We start from the raw sequence: 19366 nt of genomic DNA on the forward strand, positions 1-19366 counted from the left end.
TGGCAGGTGGCAGGGGGAATTTCCTCCTGCCGCCAGCCAGCTGATAAGTTTAAAGGGCCCTTTCCTGCCACATGCAAGGAGCAGGGCCCTTTAAACACCCCACAAACTGACCATCCCAATGTCCAATACCCACCAAAGTTGCAGGGGACATAGTCCTCACTGTCCTCCGAAGACCCCCCAAGTTTCAGAGAGATTGCACCCAGGAAAGGCATGATCCATGGGTCCTTCCTTTTGTTGTCATTTTCTCTTCACAGTGGCAAAAATGGGACTCTCTGGTGGAAGCTACTTTGAGGGGTTACAAACTGACTTTCCCAATGTCCAATACCCACCAAATTTGCAGGGGACATAGTCCTCACTGTCTTCCGAAGACCCTCCAAGTTTCAGAGATTGCACCCCGGGGAAGACATGAAGCATGGGTCTCCCCCTTTGTTGTCATTTTCTCTTCACAGTGGCAAAAACAGGATTCTCTGCTTCAAGTACTTTGAAGGGTTAAAGCCAGAAGGAAAATCAGAAGGAGTTCAGACAGAGTTCAGTCCCTGCTGTTGCCAGGGGAATTGATTGAAAGGCCCCAGACTGTCTGGCTTGATGAAGGGCTGACAAAGGCAATGAATGAGGCTTGCAACCACCACTTGTTCATTTAGAATAGAGCCTTACAAATGGCTTGTTCGCGAACAGCTTGTCTACTCCTGACCTCCACCAAGACCTCAGTCAGATTTCTCAAGACACCAGCCTTGTCCCCCAACCACCACTCACCTGGCCAGTGGGGGAAAAGGCACAGGTGAAAACTAAAGATAGAAAGATACACTAAAAATATTCAGCTTGTAGTCATCTTTTCTATAGACTTGAACCAACTGTTTGTAAACTATCAAAGAGCTGGAGTAGCAGATCTGAGAGGTCCCTGCTTCAGATCTGTCTCTGCTGTGAATTCAACGGGTGACACTAGATAAGCCATCATATCTACAATAATCTGGCTGTCCATACAGAGCTGTTGCATCAACCTCACCAAGATAATGTAAATGAAAAATGAAAAACACTTTATACATGCTTATTAAAATGTTAATAACACAGTAAAACTGTTATAATGAATAGTATCTGGGCCAATATTTTATAGTTTGAACAGACTGCTGGAGGAGTAGGGCTAAGCCAGGAAAGACCAAATGAAAGAACTAGAGTCTATAATAAGCATCACATCTTAATAATTGGGTATTGGGAAGTCCTATGTGCTATTGACACGTTCCTTCATGCTAGGTCTCATTTGGCTCTTGGTTCTCAAACTAGGGGAACTGAAGCACCAGGGGTGGTGATTAGCATGACAATGAAAGAAACCTTGGTCCATTCCAATCAAGCACAGGCTGAAGCTAATTTGAGAGCCTACCTTGTGGAAGTGACGGCAGTTAAGGATAAAACACTCTTTGTCACCATTGTATCCCAAAAGCGCAGTTCAGCAATGCTGTTTAGAGTTGCAAGATACCGCCTACATCTTGGCCTTTGGGATCAAATAGCAGAACCTTCAGCAACTCAGTTTGACCTGTTTGCCAAGGACATCTCAGATAAAATCGCTCACAAGCTTAGACTTCATTTTAATTATAGTTCTAGTGAATTATCATGGAATATATTTATCTCTACTGGGAGCATTCCTTTTAAAATAGACACATGGAAACTAAGAATGTATTTCAAAGAAACGCTCTAACCACTAAACAGCAAAGCTGTATTAAAAAGGCTGTTCTCTTCTTCACCCTCTTTCTTCCAGGCTGACAGCCTTCTAACAATAACAACAGTGTGCTTATACACCACTCTTCTAGACAGATTAGTGCCCAACAGGGTCAGTGTTATTATTATCCCCACAATACAGCTGGGAAGTTGGGGCTGAGAGGAGTGGCCACCTTATCTAAGGTCACCTGCTGAGTTCATGTCAGTAAAGGGATTCAAACCAGCAGAGTGCAACCCAACCACTATGCTACAGCTTGACTGAAGAGAAGTCAGAATTTTGTTTATTTTCCAAGTGTCAAGTAAAAACCATGGGCCAATAATCACTCAGTGTTTTCTTTTAAGACATTTATTTAAAAACAATCTAATCACTCTTGAAATTGTCAAATATACAAAAATCACAAAGATAAAAAATTGTTCCATATATCAAAGATAGCAGAAGCAAATATGCATACATATCAGAACAATCTCTTATCCTACATATCTTATATCTAAAAGATAAAATACACTTTTAAGAATCTCACCAAAGCACTTTCAGAAAGATTAGATAGTCTCACACAATCCCAGTCTGAGAGATTCAGAGGTCTTTGGGGTGTGTCTATCTAATATAAACTCAATGACGTGAAATCCATATGACCATACCAAAATCCTCTGATTTGTCATGAGTTTCTCTTTAAGCTATAAAAGACCTTTCTCATGAAAGAAATGTAACAAACTTTGTACTTCTTCAGAACAAGCTGTTGAGATTATTCTGGACATCCATCTGACCATTGTAGCTTATCTCTTTCCAAGAATGGAACAGCAAGAACGTATCAGAGAAAAACATGTTTTGCAAATACGAAAATTAAGCAATTGTCAGGCCTACTAGTTCAACCAATATCTGTTTCAAAACAGGGTCTGTGACAGAAAATTTCTGGGGCTTCCACTTACCAGTTTCATAGGGATACCTTTAAATAAATTCAGCATCACAAGATCCTAAATGCATTTGCAAAAAGCCAGCTATGGGTTCAGAAAGGTTACCAAAAAACCCATCAATTTGGGTCAAAATGGCACAAAATTTTCCCAAAAGGGAGGGATGAGGAACATCTTTGCCCACTCATTAGCATCTTTATTGAGGACTGGCTTTACATTTCCTATTTCAGTTATTCTATGAAGCTTGGGCATGGCCAGAGGTGTGTCTTCAGAACAGCTAACAAATGAGATCAGGATCAGGACAAGGTGTAGTTTATTACTTCTTTGTTGTATTAGTGGGCTACTTTCACAGAGAAGTTTTGCTTCAGTTTGGCATCCAAACCACAAATTGCTGTTCCCAACTGTCAATGTTCCATGTTTTTCCCAACTTTGCTGCAATTTTTCCCAAAGTTTGTTTGATATAATCCTTTTGGAAGGATTGTAATCAAAGCATGTTTTATGCCTTAGGGATGGGAAAATCCACCAACATTGACACCATTCTCATTGCTTCAGCCCCTATTTACCATTTTTGCCCCCACTCGTAGGCTTTTTCAGTCCGTTTAAAAAATCCTCAACGGACATATCACCATAATGTTATATTATAAATATCTGTCCAGTAAGTCCTCTGAATTCCTAATTTGCACTAAAAAAATGTCTCTAGTCCTTTACACTGTAGAAATATACCTTTCTCCTTACATCTCTGCAACAAAATGGGCTAGATAACTGAGACCCAAGACGGATAAGACCAGTAAAAAAGTTCCAAAATATAATTAATAAAAAATTAAAAGAGCTGACAGAATAAAAACTTCTGTGTACATTTTTTTTCTTTTGTTGAATGTCCCTACAATATCACTTAGCATCACTGGTGCTTTGCTGATGTACCCATGGCCAGGGCTCCAAATCTGGGGTATAAGAAAACAGCAAGAATTGGGAGTTACCTGAGCATAAGAACAAAAAGCTAAATCATGCAGACACAAAGATTATGCAGCTGAAAGCTGATCATAATAATATATTATTATTATTAATAATACTGTATGGCAGACACTCAGCATTGTTGTCATAATGTATCAATTTTGCACTAAAACTACAGCTGCAAATGGTAGCATCTATACAACCCAAGCAGAGATTATGGAAGCACCACTGCTATGCTAATTTAAGAATGTATCTGTAGCAGCTGATGCAGACAATTATGCCTGACATATCATGAATAAATTATATCATACTTCTAGTATATAAAAATGTTTTACAAATGTTGTTTCATTAAGTGGCACAAAATTCCTGTGAGTAGATAAACCCTTAATGTCATAACAGAACCTGTGATGGAGATAAATAACATCACCTGGTAAATAACATCCTATTAAACTGCTATTAAAGGGGCAGACTTTTTTTCTCCAGCCTGTTGGCACTCCTAACAATGACACACCTATCAGAGCCAAATCATACAGCCACTTGGTACATGCATAACTGAAGATCATTTGAATCTCAATGGAGTGTGACATGTGTGGCACTACATACATGGCCAATGCAAACATAAATTAACAATCAATCGCTTTCAGGTAGGTAGCCATGTTGGTCTCCAGAACAGCAGGATTTGAGTCCCGAGGCACCATAGAGACCAACAAGATTTTCAGGGTGTAATCTTTTAAGAGTCAGAGCTCTCTTCTTCAGATGCCATTCAATAGGCAATCACTTTGTCCCTTCAGATGGTTCTTGTCAGTAGATCTATAATGCATGCTATAGACACCATCTTATTCATTATAGTTTAAATCCCACTTTTCCTTCAAAGAGCTTAGGGTGGTGTGTGTATCTACTGTCTCTCTCACCCCCCTTCCCTATATCCCCATGAGCTATATTAATTCAGATGACCCAAGCTTACTCTGTATGACCTCTGTAGCCAAATGGGAACTCAGACCCTCGTCTCCAGGGTCCCACTCTGGCACTTTAACCACCGCATTGACTCGGGGCATCTCGCATTGTCACCTGATAGTGTCAGTCTACATGTCCTTTAAAGCAACATTTGATGCCCTGTGACTTGAGATAAATGTGAATAAGTGTGCAACATTATGGTTACAAATTTGGGATTGGGAAATCTCTAGAGATCGGCGGGGGGGGGGGGGGGATTGACCTTAGTGGGATATAACGTCGAAAAGATCACCCTCGAAAGCAGCCATTTTCTCCCAGAGAACTGATTTCGTTAGTCTGCAGATCAGTTGTAATTTTGGGAGATTTCCTGATCCCACCTGAAGGTTGGCACCCCTACGTGATACCAATAATAGCTTATGTGCATTTACCCAGAAGTAAGCCCCATTGAGTTCAACGGCAAGTGTATTCCTCCCTGTTCACTTGCCCTCCACTCAATCCACTTGCAGTTCAAGTGTCATTTGTCACTTGTAGTTTGGCCCTAAGGGCCAAATCGGGCTACCCTGAGCCATCTAAGCCAGGGAGCTTTTCATGCCTTACAGAAATTTACTAAGTATGGCCCTGAGCAAGAGGGAGGGGTTGCACCACGTTTCGGTGCAAAACTTTGGCTCTCTGCCTGCCACACAACCGGTTGCACACAAGAGGAGGATCCTGTGAGGGAAAATGGGGAACTCGCAAAGCTGCACGACAGCCTCAGGGGGTGGGGCAGGACTTGGCAAGAAAGCCGTCTGGGAAGAGCAGGGCCAATAGCCAAGGAGTGCTGCGAAGGCAGCGCTTTAAGAAAGTTCAGAAGTGCAGAAAAAAAGACTCTTATTACAACGAAAGGCCTGAGTGGGAGGGGGGAAATAAAGCCTTGTAGGAAGAACTGCCCGCTCTCAGCCGGCTCCTCCTTCCTCACCGGCCTCCTCCCTTCACTGGAGTTTTGTAACTTGCAGGGTTTCCGTGTCCTGTGACTGCAGTCAGGTGGTTCCCCCTTCCCCGTCTGTAGCAGGAGCACCTTCCCGCCTAAGACCGAAGCGGGACAAAGAAAGTTTCTTTGGCGCTAAAGGCGGAGAGACCAGCAAGCTACTGCGCGGCCGGCCTTTCCCTGCTCGCGCCCGTCTCTGGGCTCCTCTCAAGAAGAAAGGGGCTGAGAGGTTGCGGGCAAACAGCATAAGAATGGCTGGAGGGGAGAGAAGCGGCGGGGGCTCTGCTGAGGTGGTCGAGTGCCGGGAACATCTTTTCAAGATCCTGGTCATCGGTGAGCTGGGCGTGGGCAAGACGAGTATCATCAAGCGCTACGTCCACCAGCTCTTTTCCCAGCACTATCGGGCCACTATTGGCGTAGACTTCGCCCTCAAAGTCCTCAACTGGGATAGCAAGACCCTTGTGCGGCTGCAGCTCTGGGATATCGCAGGTGAGGAAGCGAGAGGGGCTAGCTGGGATCACCCGCTGGGAAAGAGTGCTGCTCGGGCCGATTGACTCATAAAGAAAGAATTCTCTGCCAATGTACAGAGCAGTGGTTTCTTGGTTTTGATGGTGTACGAGACTTGGGTATAATCTTAATGTTAAAGAGCGGTCGGCCACTGTGATATGATTAATGGAGCTGGGGAGACTTGCATTCAAATCCTTGTATCGTCATTGGGTGACCTTGGCCTTTTCACAGCTTAAACTGTCACTCAGGTCTGAACATGAAGGGGGGTGTGTGTATGTACCTTGTACTCTTTGGAGGAAGGGCAAGATAGGAATGTGACAGCTCTAGAGTAAGGGATGCTGTGAATCATAGAGCTCATATTGAAATAAATAGTAGAGTCCAGTAGCACAAAGTAGCACTCTTTACTATTTTGCAGCTACAGACTAACACTCCTCTGGCTCTATGACCATTGAAATACATGTTAGGCCTTAAGGCTGTATTGGATTTATTTTGCTGCAACAGACTAACATGGCTACCCCTTTGCAATTAGCATGCTTCCTTTCACCTGGGTAGAGGCCCTGACGAGCTCTGGCAGAAATAAACCTGGGCAGCAGGTTTCCTTAATTTTCTACTGATGTTGAAACCTTTATTGTTTTTAGAGTTCTTATTGGTAGACGTTCAATAGGTGAAACTCCTAGATTGATGGGGGGGCGGGGTTGGGGGATGCTTTTCCTATTGAACTTCTGCATGACATATATCTATTAAATGCTCTGTACAGGGGAAAAGTCGGAACAGCCCCTCCGTTGGCTCTGAATGTTTAGCATGACGAAATAACATGTAGCATATTTCCCAGCATATTTTCCTCAAAACTCAAAGAGCTTTGGTGGTCTGTCCTGAGAAAATGGATGTCTAAAATAAAGGTCATGCATTAAGATCTATTGTACTTACACTGCTTGATAAAAAGTTATGTTTTCTTATCTAAATCCATGGCAATTATAGGCAGCAAAGCTTTTGACGTGGCATTTTTTCTTCAGTTACATCACTGTTGTGGAGAAATACAGGTTTCTGAAAGGGAAGTGGACTTACCAGTTTTAAAAATAAAGTCGTCCATCCAAAAGCTGTGAGATTGCTCTTCCTTGGGAATCTTAAATCATTTGGTGATGGTTGGCTAAAGTAATGATTTTTTCCCTCTTGCTAAGTTGCCCGTGGCTTGGGTCATGGTTTTGACATGCCCCCACCCCTTCCACTGGACAAACTATATTGGGATTGAACTGGTGCATCTTGTAAAGACAAGAATGAGGGGAACTGCTAAAGTACTTAGTCATTTGGAAGCTGCTGCAAAACCATAGCTATTCCCACTTTTTAAATCTATTGCACTTTCAAAAAAGCCCAAGTCTGTCATATTAGATGCTGTAGGTGAAGCGCTTGTCTGTAGATTGTAGGGACTCATTTTGTTTCCCCACCTCTAACTTTAGCTTCCTTGTACATAAATTGAGAATGCTCTACTGGATAGACTTGGTACTTTGTTTCAAATTCTGGCATGTAAAATGAGATAAATAATGATTGACTTATCAGAGTTGCTAGGCTTGTAAAGCAGTGTGCATATAAAATTTGATTGTTCTTTGCTAGAAGAGCAAGGTTTGAGTCCAGTAACACCTTAAATGAGATTTTCCAGGGTATAAGCTTTGGAGAGTCAACTTCCTTTTTCAAATACAAGTAGAGGAGCCTGTATCTTCCAGTCAGAAGATGGGAGAGATGTTGCCAAGAAGGGAGTCAGGATGTAAAGGTACAATGCAAATCTGGATCCATGCTATGGTAACATCAAGGCTTGACTACTGTAATGCTGTAATACTGTAATGGGAGACATAGGTCTCCCATCTAAGCTAACTAGGAGGCTCATTAGTGCAAAATGCTGCAGCTCGACTGTTACCAGGAGTGAGCAGGCGCATGAGCATCACTCCTATCCTACAGTCACTCCATTGGCTACCTATCAGTTACTGTGCTCTGTTCAAGGTATTAGTTATTACATACAAAGCTCTTAGAATCATAGAATCATAGAGTTGGAAGGGGCCATACAGACCATCTAGTCCAACCCCCTGCCCAGTGCAGGATCAGCCTAAAGCATCTCTGACAAGTATTCTCTTCATGGCCTTGGTCCAGGCTGCACATGGACGAAATCAACAGCAGCGTGGTGGTGCTGTTGATTTCGCAGGGTGGTGGCCCCTACCCTGTGGTGGCCCCTATCCTGTGGAACGGCCTGCCTCAGGAGGTCAGGAGAGCCCCCACTCTTCTGGCTTTCTGCAAACGATGCAAAACTGAATTATTCAAAAAGGCTTTTTGCTCAAATAGGAGGGTTATATTGTAGGGATGAGATCTCAGATGCTTCGCTAATGAGTTAGGGATGATAGACTTCACCACTATGTTGCCTTACATATCTGTTGCTTTAAATATGTACTCCTGTGTACTATCTGTGCTTTAAGTTGTCTATTGTCAATCCTAGAAGTGATTATGTTCTGTTCCAGTATTTTCTTCTACTTTGTATTGGATTCTTGCTAATGTATGTCTTTTTAAACTTGTATCTATTTACCATATGGCATTGTTTATGGAAATGTCCTTGACACTGTATGGAAATGGACTTGATACTGTATGGAAATGGACTTGATACTGATTATACTAGGCTCATACTGTGTAATCCACCTAGAGTCTCAGTGAGAAAGGTGGACTATAAATGACATTAAATAAATAAACAAACAAACAAATAAATAAATAAAATGTAATCAGCTTGATTAGAGCAGACGAGGAAATGTACAAAATTAACAACTGTAGTAAGATAAGAATTCTGTGTCCCTATTTAGCCCTGGGGAACCATTGTTCTGAATTTGAATGTTGCCTTGAAGTTTCAGCTGGTTTTTGAGTGTTCTGATTTTTAAATATCAGATTTAGGTCCATTTATTTTTCTTACTGGGACATAAGGGCTCAGGGATCTCCATTCCTACTTGTTTCTGATGAAGGAAGCTTGACTCTTGAAAGCCTATACTCTGAAAAATCTCCTTGGTCTTTAAGGTGCCACTGAACATGAATCTTGCTCTTCTAATGCAGATTAACATGGCCACTCTATTAGATGATTCAAAACAAAGGCTATTAACTTTCCACATTTTTCGTACATTTCATCAAATTAACAAACACTTGTCAGTGTAGGAGCATTTTATTGCCCAGAATACTTCTGTTCTGCAAGTGGTATAGAAAGGGTGCTGGGGGTGAGTGCAAGAAACAGCATAGTTTAATATAGGCTGTCTTCTGTTAGCTGTGTAAGAATACCTTCTTTGCTTTTACTGTCTAACGGAAGGAGAAAATGTGTAACAGTCCCTACTCGCATAAATATGGAAGTGTAGGGATTCCTTCATGGTAACTGTTTGGCTTTCTGGTCTCTTATACTTTCAGAGAAGCAGTTCTGGAATTGTGTAACACTGTACATAGTATGATATGGATAGTTGTGTTGGACTATAGTAGAAGAGCAAGGTTTGGGTCCAGTAGCACCTTAAAGGCCAACTAGATTTCCAGGATATGAGCTTTTGAGAGTCAGAGCTCCCTTCGTCAGACGCTAGGAGTTGAAAAAGGAAGGAGTCGTTATAATCTAGGCAGAAGGTAGGGGTATTGTAAATTAGTGTCAGGAAGCTAGCTTGTAACTAGCTTGATAGAGCATGGGTGAGAAGTAGAAAAAATTAGCTTCTGTAATATGAGAAAAATCCTATGTTCTGGTTGAATCCTGGGGAATCGTTTGTTCCAAATTTGCAAATAAACTCAATTGCAGCAATCCGGCATTGTAATTTTCCTTTTACATTTCTCTGCTTCAGAACTGTTACTCTTAGGTCAGTGATGGACGTCCTGGAATATGTTCTCCAACTGGTTTTTGAATGTTGTGACTTTTGATATCAGATTTATGTCCATTTATATTTTTGAGAAGGGACTGATGTTTGTCCAGTGTAGAGAGTCAAAGGGCCTGCAATAAACCAAGATGCCAACTCTGTCCCCATATTCACTCCAGCAGCACAGTTACTGGACCTAACAGGACGAGCTGTATCATCTCAGGCTCATTCACTTGTTCATCTTCACTTCTTTATCTTCTAGTGTTTTTTAAATGTATTATTTAATGTTTTTAAATGTTTTTAAACATGTTTGTATTTGTTATCCGCCCTGAGCCTGTGAAAGCGGGGAGGGCGGAATATAAATATAATAAATTAAATTAAATTAAATATGTCATCAAGTTTCAGCAATGCCCTTGCTCTTCTACTGTACATAGCAGGTACTAATTTTTTTTAGCTTGAGCAATTTTTTTAACCAATTACTTTATTCAGTTTTTTGCCTGCTGTTTTCCTTGATAGAGGAACAGAAACTGACAGCAATACTGACAAGATTGTTGTATTTTGATCTTGTCTTGTTCAGAGAGAATCTGACCTGCAAGTCTGTCCTTCTCTTAGTTTTGAAGTGTTAAGCAACAAATGAGCGAAGTACCAAGTATTGTTTGCCATACTTGAGCACTACAGAATTGTCTGCTCTTTATAATCCTGCACTTGTTTCTCTCTTTCAAATATTAGAACTGTAGCTCATTGACTGTACTCCAGCATATGTCAGTGAAGAACAAGCAGAGTATGCAACTTAAGCAGCATCACTGAAGAGTCACTTGTTCTGATGTTTGGACTCTAGTATAAAATCTTGGCTACTTTTGATGGATATGGTGTGCACCTGAAGAAGTGAGCTCTGACTCACGAAACCTTATACTGGATTAAGTTTTTTTTGGCCCTTAAGGAACTACTGGACCACTGTTTATTTTTGCTACAACTTTGTGACAGCAGACCAACATGCCTATCCCTGTGGGATTACAGATTCTTGAAATTCTTTTTAAAGCAAACTTGTGTGATGCTATATTTTATCTAGAAATTTTTATGTTAGTAAGACAATATAAGCAAAATATTGAAACTGCATATTCTAAGGCTGCAAATATAATTTAATAAAGCAACGACTTTAAACCCAGGAGCTGGTAAGGAGAATAAGCTGGGCTTGGTGGCAGTGGGGCAGTGTTATCTTCTCCACAGAGCTCAGTTTGCTTTGCTGTCCAATAGCAGCCAACAGGGAGAGTTTGGCCAGATGATTGATTGCTTTTTCTTCTACCTACCATCTTCTCCATAGAGCCCTGTGGGGGAGAAGGGGAGTAGATGGCTAAGGTGGGAGCTGCTTGCTGATCTGCCAAAGAGAAACACAGCTAGACCCATCTGTTTTCCACTTGTGGTGGCGGTCATTGTTTAAAGTTTACAGGAAAACAAACACTAAATGAATCCTAATAGTTTACATCCTTCGTATATTCTCAGAGAAACTCTCAAAGTTTAAACCTACACCATGGTACTAGTACATTGGTCTGTTTTTCAAAAGAAAGCACACTCATTATGAGTAAGAGCTGTTTGGTAATCCACAGAAACACTAAAAAACACTCTAGGTGACATTCAAAAGCCCAGAGTATATAGGCATTACTTCTGTGGCCACATTTTTAAAGGCTACTTGTGGCCTTTGGAATTCAGAACTCCTTGGTGCCCAAGGTTGCCATAAGGCTCTTTGATGCATCTTTTGAAGTTGAAACATTAGCGAGGTTGACAGCAGCTAGAGGAGCCACAACACACGTGCTTCTCTGACTTCAGAACAGGTTAGGTGTCAATAAAGAAAGTAGGAGGGAGAGATTCCAACAGTCTTCACCTGTGGGCACTGAACTGTCTTGCAAACAAGCCTATGCTATGAAACAAAAATAATTTAATTCTGTTTTAATTACAGTGCCTTTGTCTATATATAAAACCATAGCTTTTAAAATTCACAGGCGATTCCAGAGTTTGATGCTAGTGCAACTTTACTTGGGGGTGTAACTAACTATTGGTCCCAATATGTGTTAGTGGTTCTGATCAACTTAAATAGTCCTCCTGTCTTCAGAACTAGTAACTGGGTTTTGTATAAGCTCTGCAATGCAGTGTGCTGTTACACTCAAACTACTCTGATTTTTCTCTTTCCATGAACAGTTGATATTGAAGATCTATAAGGCCTCAATCATGACGTCAAATGTTAGGTTAAAGGAGAGGTGAAGTTTGTGTATAATAAAATGTGATCAGTTTAAAAACACTCTTAATACCCAGATTTTGAACCAGCCTGCTTTAGAAGTTAGTGTAAGCAATTTAATTACAAATAAATGTGTGAACAGAGGTTGGACTATGAATGATTATCCTGGAATAATTTGCAGGCTTCTCAGCATTGGATTTGGGTAGTGGGGATTTTAGATCTAGTACACAGAAGGCTGCAAAACAATGGGCCAATGTGAATTTAAGTATAAACTCTAGATGGGATTTCTCCTATTTTATGCTGTTATTTGTAATACTTCTGTGCTGTATTTGTAAGCATTAACAGAAAAAATATGCTTTGTTGCTTTCTTTTATAGATTATAGCCTCCTTTGGTTTGACTCCTGTACGGCAATCAGAACTTTGTAGAACAAATGGCAGTTCAGTATGGTGGAGTCTAAAACCACTTTTGGAGTGGTTAGCTGTGCTAGGTCAGGTCTTTAGCCAGCAATCATCCAGATGCCACTGCAGGGGCGTATTAGCAGATACTCTTCTGCTTTGGGTAGTTTGGTAAGTATAATCAGGGGTGCAGCTTATGCAGTGAGTGAAGTATGTAATTTGCACCCTGCACCTTGTCTCTCCCCTCCCCCCTCTTTGGGATATCTAAACCATCATGGAGCTAACCAGGTTACCCTGCCTGTTAAATTTGCAGTACCTGAAGACAAATCGTCTCCTGGGGAGTACAATTAACCACTTATTCCAATGTTAAAGTGCAAAGTGCTCAAACGGTGAATAATATACTGTAGAGGATACCTTGGAGAACACTGCTTGAGCACAAAGTTGAATTAAACTGATATAAATATACAACTTCCTTGACAAAGAAGACTGAAACAGGATCAAAGCTAGTGGCCTCTCAGAGCATGTGTACTCTGATTTTTTTTCCCCTGCAGGGGCATGGACATTGAAATGAGATCAATATAGCGGTTTGGGTCCCCAGCATGATGATATATCTGCAAAATAAAGGCATGTAATTAAGGACAAAGAGCTGATACAGAGCATGTTATAAACAGTCAATGGTTATTTATTTCTACCTACCTGTGTGTATGTCTGGGGACCCTCCAGCATCACTCCATGAGAAGTGAATTTACACTCTGTGGAACGCATCACTCCATGAGAAGATGTATTATTGGGTTAATTAACATGAGATTTCAAACACAATCTGTTTTATGAATGGAGATCCCCCTTAAGATTGGTGGCATGGCTTCCTATTTTTCTTCTCTACAGGCACCACATCTTCGCAGAGCCTTCTCCCTTGCAAGATTCAATGCGATGCCATCGTCAATCTTATTTGGCAGATATAACAAGATCCCATACATAGATAGAGTTTGTCACTGTGATCATGATAGTATTGAGACAGTTTTGCATCTCCTGCTTTATTGCCAACTATATGCAGACTTGCGTCTTAAATATTTAGAAGCAGAATTAGTTAATATGAGGGGCTTTCCGAATTCTCTGAAGGTCTTTCACCTTCTAAATGACACCCTGCCTAAAACCATTGAGAATGTAGCAATGTTTCTCTATATGGCTATAAAATTCCGTCAGGAGTGTTCCAGAAGCAACTTTGTTTTTCTTTGTTTCTTGTATTGTGAATATTGTGCCAACTGATACCAATAAAGGTGAACTGAACTGAACTGAGCTGAATGGACACAGTATTTATAATATTTATCAATGGATTTTTATCTTACATTCATTATATATTTATTAACTGTCAAGGTGAATTGTTGATAGAGGATCTTCAGTGTGAATTTTCTGTATGTGGTGTGCCTGTTAAAAAGAGGTTTCTGTTTATACTATATAGATTATTGCTTATATAATGTTCTGTATATTATTCACTGTTGAGCACTTTGCACTTTAACATTAGAAATTGTGGTATATTTAACATAGGGTAAGTGTATTGCAGGCTTGAACCTGTAGGAGCCTCGTTTTGTCTTTAGGTTGCAAGTCTGTAGATTAGGTATGTAGCTACAGCTAACCTACAAGGCTGGGTGTCTCTAGGTTTCTGTTCTCTTTTGCTGCAGTAGACAAACATGGCTACCCCTCTGGATGGTCTCTGATCAACATAGTTAGTTGCTTTTCTAGAAGTGGAATTCTTCATATGCTAACTGAAAATGGCTGAACTGATAACTTGTAGGGGGAAAGTACAAATCTAGAATAGAGTGAATTCTTGTCCATTCTAAAATACCTTGTCCATTCTAAAATACCTTTCCTAAGTAAGAGTATGCCCTGACCTGGATAGCCCAGGGGAGCCTGAAATTGTATCTCAGAAGCTAAGCAGGATCGGCCTAGGTTAGTAATTGGAAGGGAGACCTCTAACGAAGACTACAGTTGCAGAGGCAGGCAATGGCGAACCACTTCTGTTAGTCTCTTGCCATGAAAACCTCATCAGGGGTCGCCATAAGTCATCTATGTCTTGATGGCACTCTCCACCACCACCAAGTAAGAATGTATTATCCAGTAAGTTCTCAAATTGACTTGGTAGAATCCTAAGTCTGCAATCCTAAATGTTTCTAGTTGGGTTGAAGTTGAATTTATTTTTTTCTGTATTAAAATAACTAAGTTGTTCTGAAAGCTATCTATGGAATACTAATTTTACATCTGTAACAGTGCAGTCCTATGAAGAGTTACTCCATTCTAAGTCCATTGACTTCAATGGGCTTAGACTGGAATAACTCAACATAGGAGTAACTCAACATAGGATTGCTCTGTAAGTCTGTTCTTAGGTGGTGCTTACTGAATTATTTTATCAAAGATTCAAAATCTAGATGAGCTTCAGTAAAAACTGTATACTTCATGTGAGTTTGCTCGCATGAAGGGATGTGATGCTGACTTACACATGTGATAGTCATTCCTTTTCAAATGGCAATCTTTATAGCTCTGTATTCCTGTGGGAATACAGAAACCAGAAAGAATTTGGAGCATGGTTTTGAAAAGGAAATACAGATATCTGAACTGAGTCAGAGAATGATAATGATTCTTAATATATAAAACCAAGAGTGGGTATTGTTGGGTGGGAGGAGGCTTCAAACTTGCATTTTAGCTTGTTTTTAAAAACAGTTAAAAAGTTTTATCCCTGACCTAGATGGTTCAGACTAGCTTGATCTCTCTTGAAAGCTAAGCAGGGTTTGTCCTAATTAGAACTTGGATAGAAGGCCATCAAGGAAGTCTGGGGTCACTATGAAGAGGCAGGCAGTGACAAACAACTTCTGTTCCTCTCTTGCCCTGGTAGTCGTATGGGGTCTCTCTCTCTCTCTCTCTCTCTCACACACACACACTCTCTCTCTCTCACACACACACACACACACAGAGAGAGAGAGAGAGAAACATTGAAAATTCTGCTTCGTGGATGATATAGGTTAATGATGTCTCTGTTTCTAGTTGACATGGCATATAATTGACTTTGGCTTTAAATATACCAGACTGATTTCCCCTAAGTTTTAGTTTCACTCTTGTCTTGTAAATGTGGAAGCAAATGGTTGATGGCAAAAATATAGAAGTTAATATTTTTCTTGCCAAATACTATTATGGAAAGCCTCTGGGATGAAAATCTTCTAGTATTTTCTTATGTACTAAAAAATTTAAGAGATTTATTTTGAAGCCACCTCTAATAAGCAAGTAAATCTAATGGGAATATTGTTCCATGCAAATATCTTGTTTTGCTCTTCCGTGTTGAAGTAGAAACTGAATTCCTCTGAAGAGTTTTGAAGAGGAAGTCTTATTTTAAGGAGTGAATGGTATCTTTAAAATATTCTCTGTCCTTCCTGCATTAGGCCTGTCAGTGCTGGGGATGAGTTCTCAAGGGCTGGGGTGGGGCGGCACAGTATTCTCTAGGTGCCACTGCTTCCCCTTTTTCCTCTGAAGCAGACAACAACTATTCTAAGTGTGAATACAAGTTTATTTAGTGATTGTTCTCTACAATCTTTCCCTTTCCCTTCAGATGACTATTATCTCTAGGCAAACTGTAATTACAGAAAATGTATGCTTCAGCAAGTAGTGATGGAAAATATAGTGCTTGTATCTGCCCATACACCAACATTTTTCCAACTGCCTTAGAGATACGACGAGCCATATACAAATGAGTGCATTGCATCAAAGCATAGGATGTACTTACAGCTGCTGTCTGATTAATAGTGCCATCCTATCAGAATAGGATGGTGATCTATTCAGAAGCCCACTCAAGTCTATTCAGTGGAGATGACTTCCAGGAAAGTGTTACTAGGATTGCACTGTTAATATGGGCTTATTTCTTGGGCCTTTCTCATATGCTAGGTGCTGATCTTGTGGGGAAGTCTGTATGATTAGTTCATATGGCTGCAACTTTCAGATGCAGTCCTGTAGGATAGCTTCATGGAAAAGCAGCTCACCCCCACCTATGTCTTCATCTAAAGGGCAGTCCTTTTTGCTAATGTCTGCAGGAAGCAAAAACACACTGGATCAGCTGGTTTTTTTTTCTTTGAGGTACCATGTGTCTGTAGTTTCAGGAACTTCTGGAATCAACAGAAACTCTTACTTCCAGAATAATGGGAATGATTGATCTCAGGTTGACCATCTCAGATGTTCAGACCATCTCTGACACTGACTTGGCTTCTTCCAAGAGAAATTCTGCTATTTCAGAGCTTTGGAATCTAGAATGACCTTAAATTCTACAATACAAATATAAGAGTTGAATTTATTATGGAGCAGGTTGGCTGAAACATACTGTTGAGGCCACATTTTTCTTTTGGATGAACTCTCTTGGTGCTTAATACTGCATCATACATTTCTCTTCAGTTATTCATTGTTAAAAGGATCCCAATGTGTGTTCTGCTTTTTGTGCTTTTGAACTCTTTTTGTGCTTTTGAGTAATACATTTCTTGTGCAATAGTAAATTTGCTTGTTCCCGAGCAGATAGCACTAGACTCAGAGAATAACTGGTATACCTTGTTGCTCCTGGCCTTTGCTTGCAGCTCCTTCTCCTTCTGTATGATGAAATGGAGTTGCCCGATTCATACAACAAAACAGATTTATCATACTGAGTTTTAGACTTGGTGACATTTTTGTGCAGCTTCTCTGTTTTCCAGTAGATGTTGACTGTGCAATCTTAAGCAGAGTTACTCCAGTTTAAGCCCATTGATTTCAATCAGATTCCGGTCTAAGCCCTTGATGTTATTGGGCTTACACTGGAGTAACTCTGCCTAGGATTGCACTGTGTGTGTTGATCATAGTTGATCTACGCAAGGCATCCACCATCCAGTTTTTAAATGGCCAGTTTTAAGTGGCAGACAGACTGTCCCTGTCTAGTTGATTGCTGCTATCTGCATTATTTTAAACTGGTATTTTTATTGCTGTGTTTTATTGATTTTAAAATTTTTACGGTATAAATCTTATTGTAAATGCTTTTGTATTGATGTAATCTGCCCTGAGCCTACTTGTGTGGGGAGGGCAGAATAAAAGTCGAAACAAATAAAAAGTGGAAAGTCAAAACAAGGGAGAAAGTGCTTAAGTCTAAGCCATAATCAGCTGCCAGAGAGGAAGATGGGATTGGGGGGGGGGGATCTGTGTAATTTTTTAAAAAGCGCCTCTTACTGCTTTGTTAAAGCAGGAAGCTGATGTTAGCACCATGATAATCTGAATCTGTAAAATGATCTACTATTCTGTTTATTTGCCTTCCAAAACTGTAGCAGCTAAGGTAGAACATCTTCGTTGTCTAAAACAAGACGTTTCAGCATCTCATATAAGTATTGTAATGAGAAAACTATGTTGGCTTCAAACCCCCAAAGTAGGAGTTTCAATAAATGTGAATTTGGGAGTGTTTATGCACTTATTGGCTTTAAAGTAGCCTACCTGGCACCTGTCAGAGCCTGTGTTTTTTCTGTAGTGGTTCCACCTTGTGCAACAGGCTTCTGAGGCATGTGTGCGCACAGCTTCAGGTGTTTTTAGGATGCCATTTTATTTGCTAGAGCTTTTAATGGAATGTGAGCAGGTTCCTTGAGGTTTTAGTTTTAAATTTGTAGCACTAAACCACCCTGAGTCACAAAGGAAAGGCAGGGTGTAAATATGTTAATAAATAAATAAAACTTCTTTATTGAATTGAATATGAACTTGTGTGAGAGAATTCACCTAACAAGGCAGTGATAGTACTGATGGCAGAAGAGTTCAATGTAATTCTTGCTTTTAGATGGGCCAGAAACAGAAAATGTCAAATATTTAGTATACTCTAGTAGCGAATTAAGTATCATTAAACATAACCGACCCAAAGTACCCCTAAATATTGCAACATTTTGGTATAAACTAAGGGCTTAACAAATTTTCTTTAGTTTTAAGAGCCATCCCAAACATGTAGGTACCAGATTAATTTTTCAGATTTCAGCTTATTGTATTTTAATGGCATGACTATCTGATTATTGCTGCCACAAAATCTAATGCTAAGCTCTTCAGTGTCTTGTAATTTTATTCACATGATGACAAAAGTGTACTATGTAAATAAATAAATGGGCAGCCTTGGTTGTCATCACAAACCCCACACCCCACTAACCTCTAATCCTAACGTAATTTCTCCCCAATTTTGCATAATTACGTTATTGCTCTTAAAAACTCAATTTAATCAAATGTTGGAGCCAGTATTGAAAGTAACTGGCTTAAGAAATGAATTCATCTACCACTACTGAATGGGGTTAATATATAAACAAGCAATGACAAGAACTTCATGCTCATGCGTTTTTTTATCTCATACAACAAAACATTCCAGTTATCTGGAATGATAACTGTTAAATAGTGGGTTCAGACACGAGGTGATTCAACAGCTCTTTATTTAGCAAGAACACAACACACACTGACAGACTGAACAGAAGCCCTCAATATATATACAGCAGCTCCACCCCCAGAATAACTGATAGCCAATGAGAATACATACTTTAGAATACCATCATTTGCATAAACTATATACAATGTTTGAAGTAAACAGGCCACTGATTGGTCTTTATGATAGAGGACCGATTGGCTGCTGTCTTGAGAAAGTAACCAGTGATATTGCAGGGATTATGGACCAATGAGAATGCAGGCTTTGGGAGCCTTGACTGAACCTCAAGCTCAACACAGTATAGTGCATTACAATCAATACAGTAACTACTTTAGAGGCCTTGCTCGGCCCAGTACACAACAATAACTAAGGTTTTTCCCCACCAAGGATTGCTGAAAATACAAGGTGCCACAATGAAATGTGTAGGTGCCATAGTGACCTGGCACCTGGGATTTGTCAAGCCCTGC

At 40.3% G+C, this 19366-nt stretch overlaps 1 protein-coding gene across 1 annotated transcript in view; it reads left to right on the forward strand.

Moving 5' to 3' along the window:
* Positions 1-5541: 5541 nt before the first annotated feature.
* The window catches only part of RAB32 (RAB32, member RAS oncogene family), a 31143-nt gene continuing 17318 nt past the window's right edge, over positions 5542-19366 (forward strand). Inside the window, exon 1 of the mRNA XM_054971945.1 lies at positions 5542-5974. Within this exon, the coding sequence (XP_054827920.1) occupies positions 5737-5974 (238 nt within the window). The 5' untranslated portion in view covers positions 5542-5736. The remainder of the gene's footprint in view (positions 5975-19366) is intronic.

This window comes from Eublepharis macularius, chromosome 1 (genome assembly GCF_028583425.1).
Source record: "Eublepharis macularius isolate TG4126 chromosome 1, MPM_Emac_v1.0, whole genome shotgun sequence".
In the NCBI taxonomy this organism is placed as follows: domain Eukaryota; kingdom Metazoa; phylum Chordata; class Lepidosauria; order Squamata; family Eublepharidae; genus Eublepharis; species Eublepharis macularius.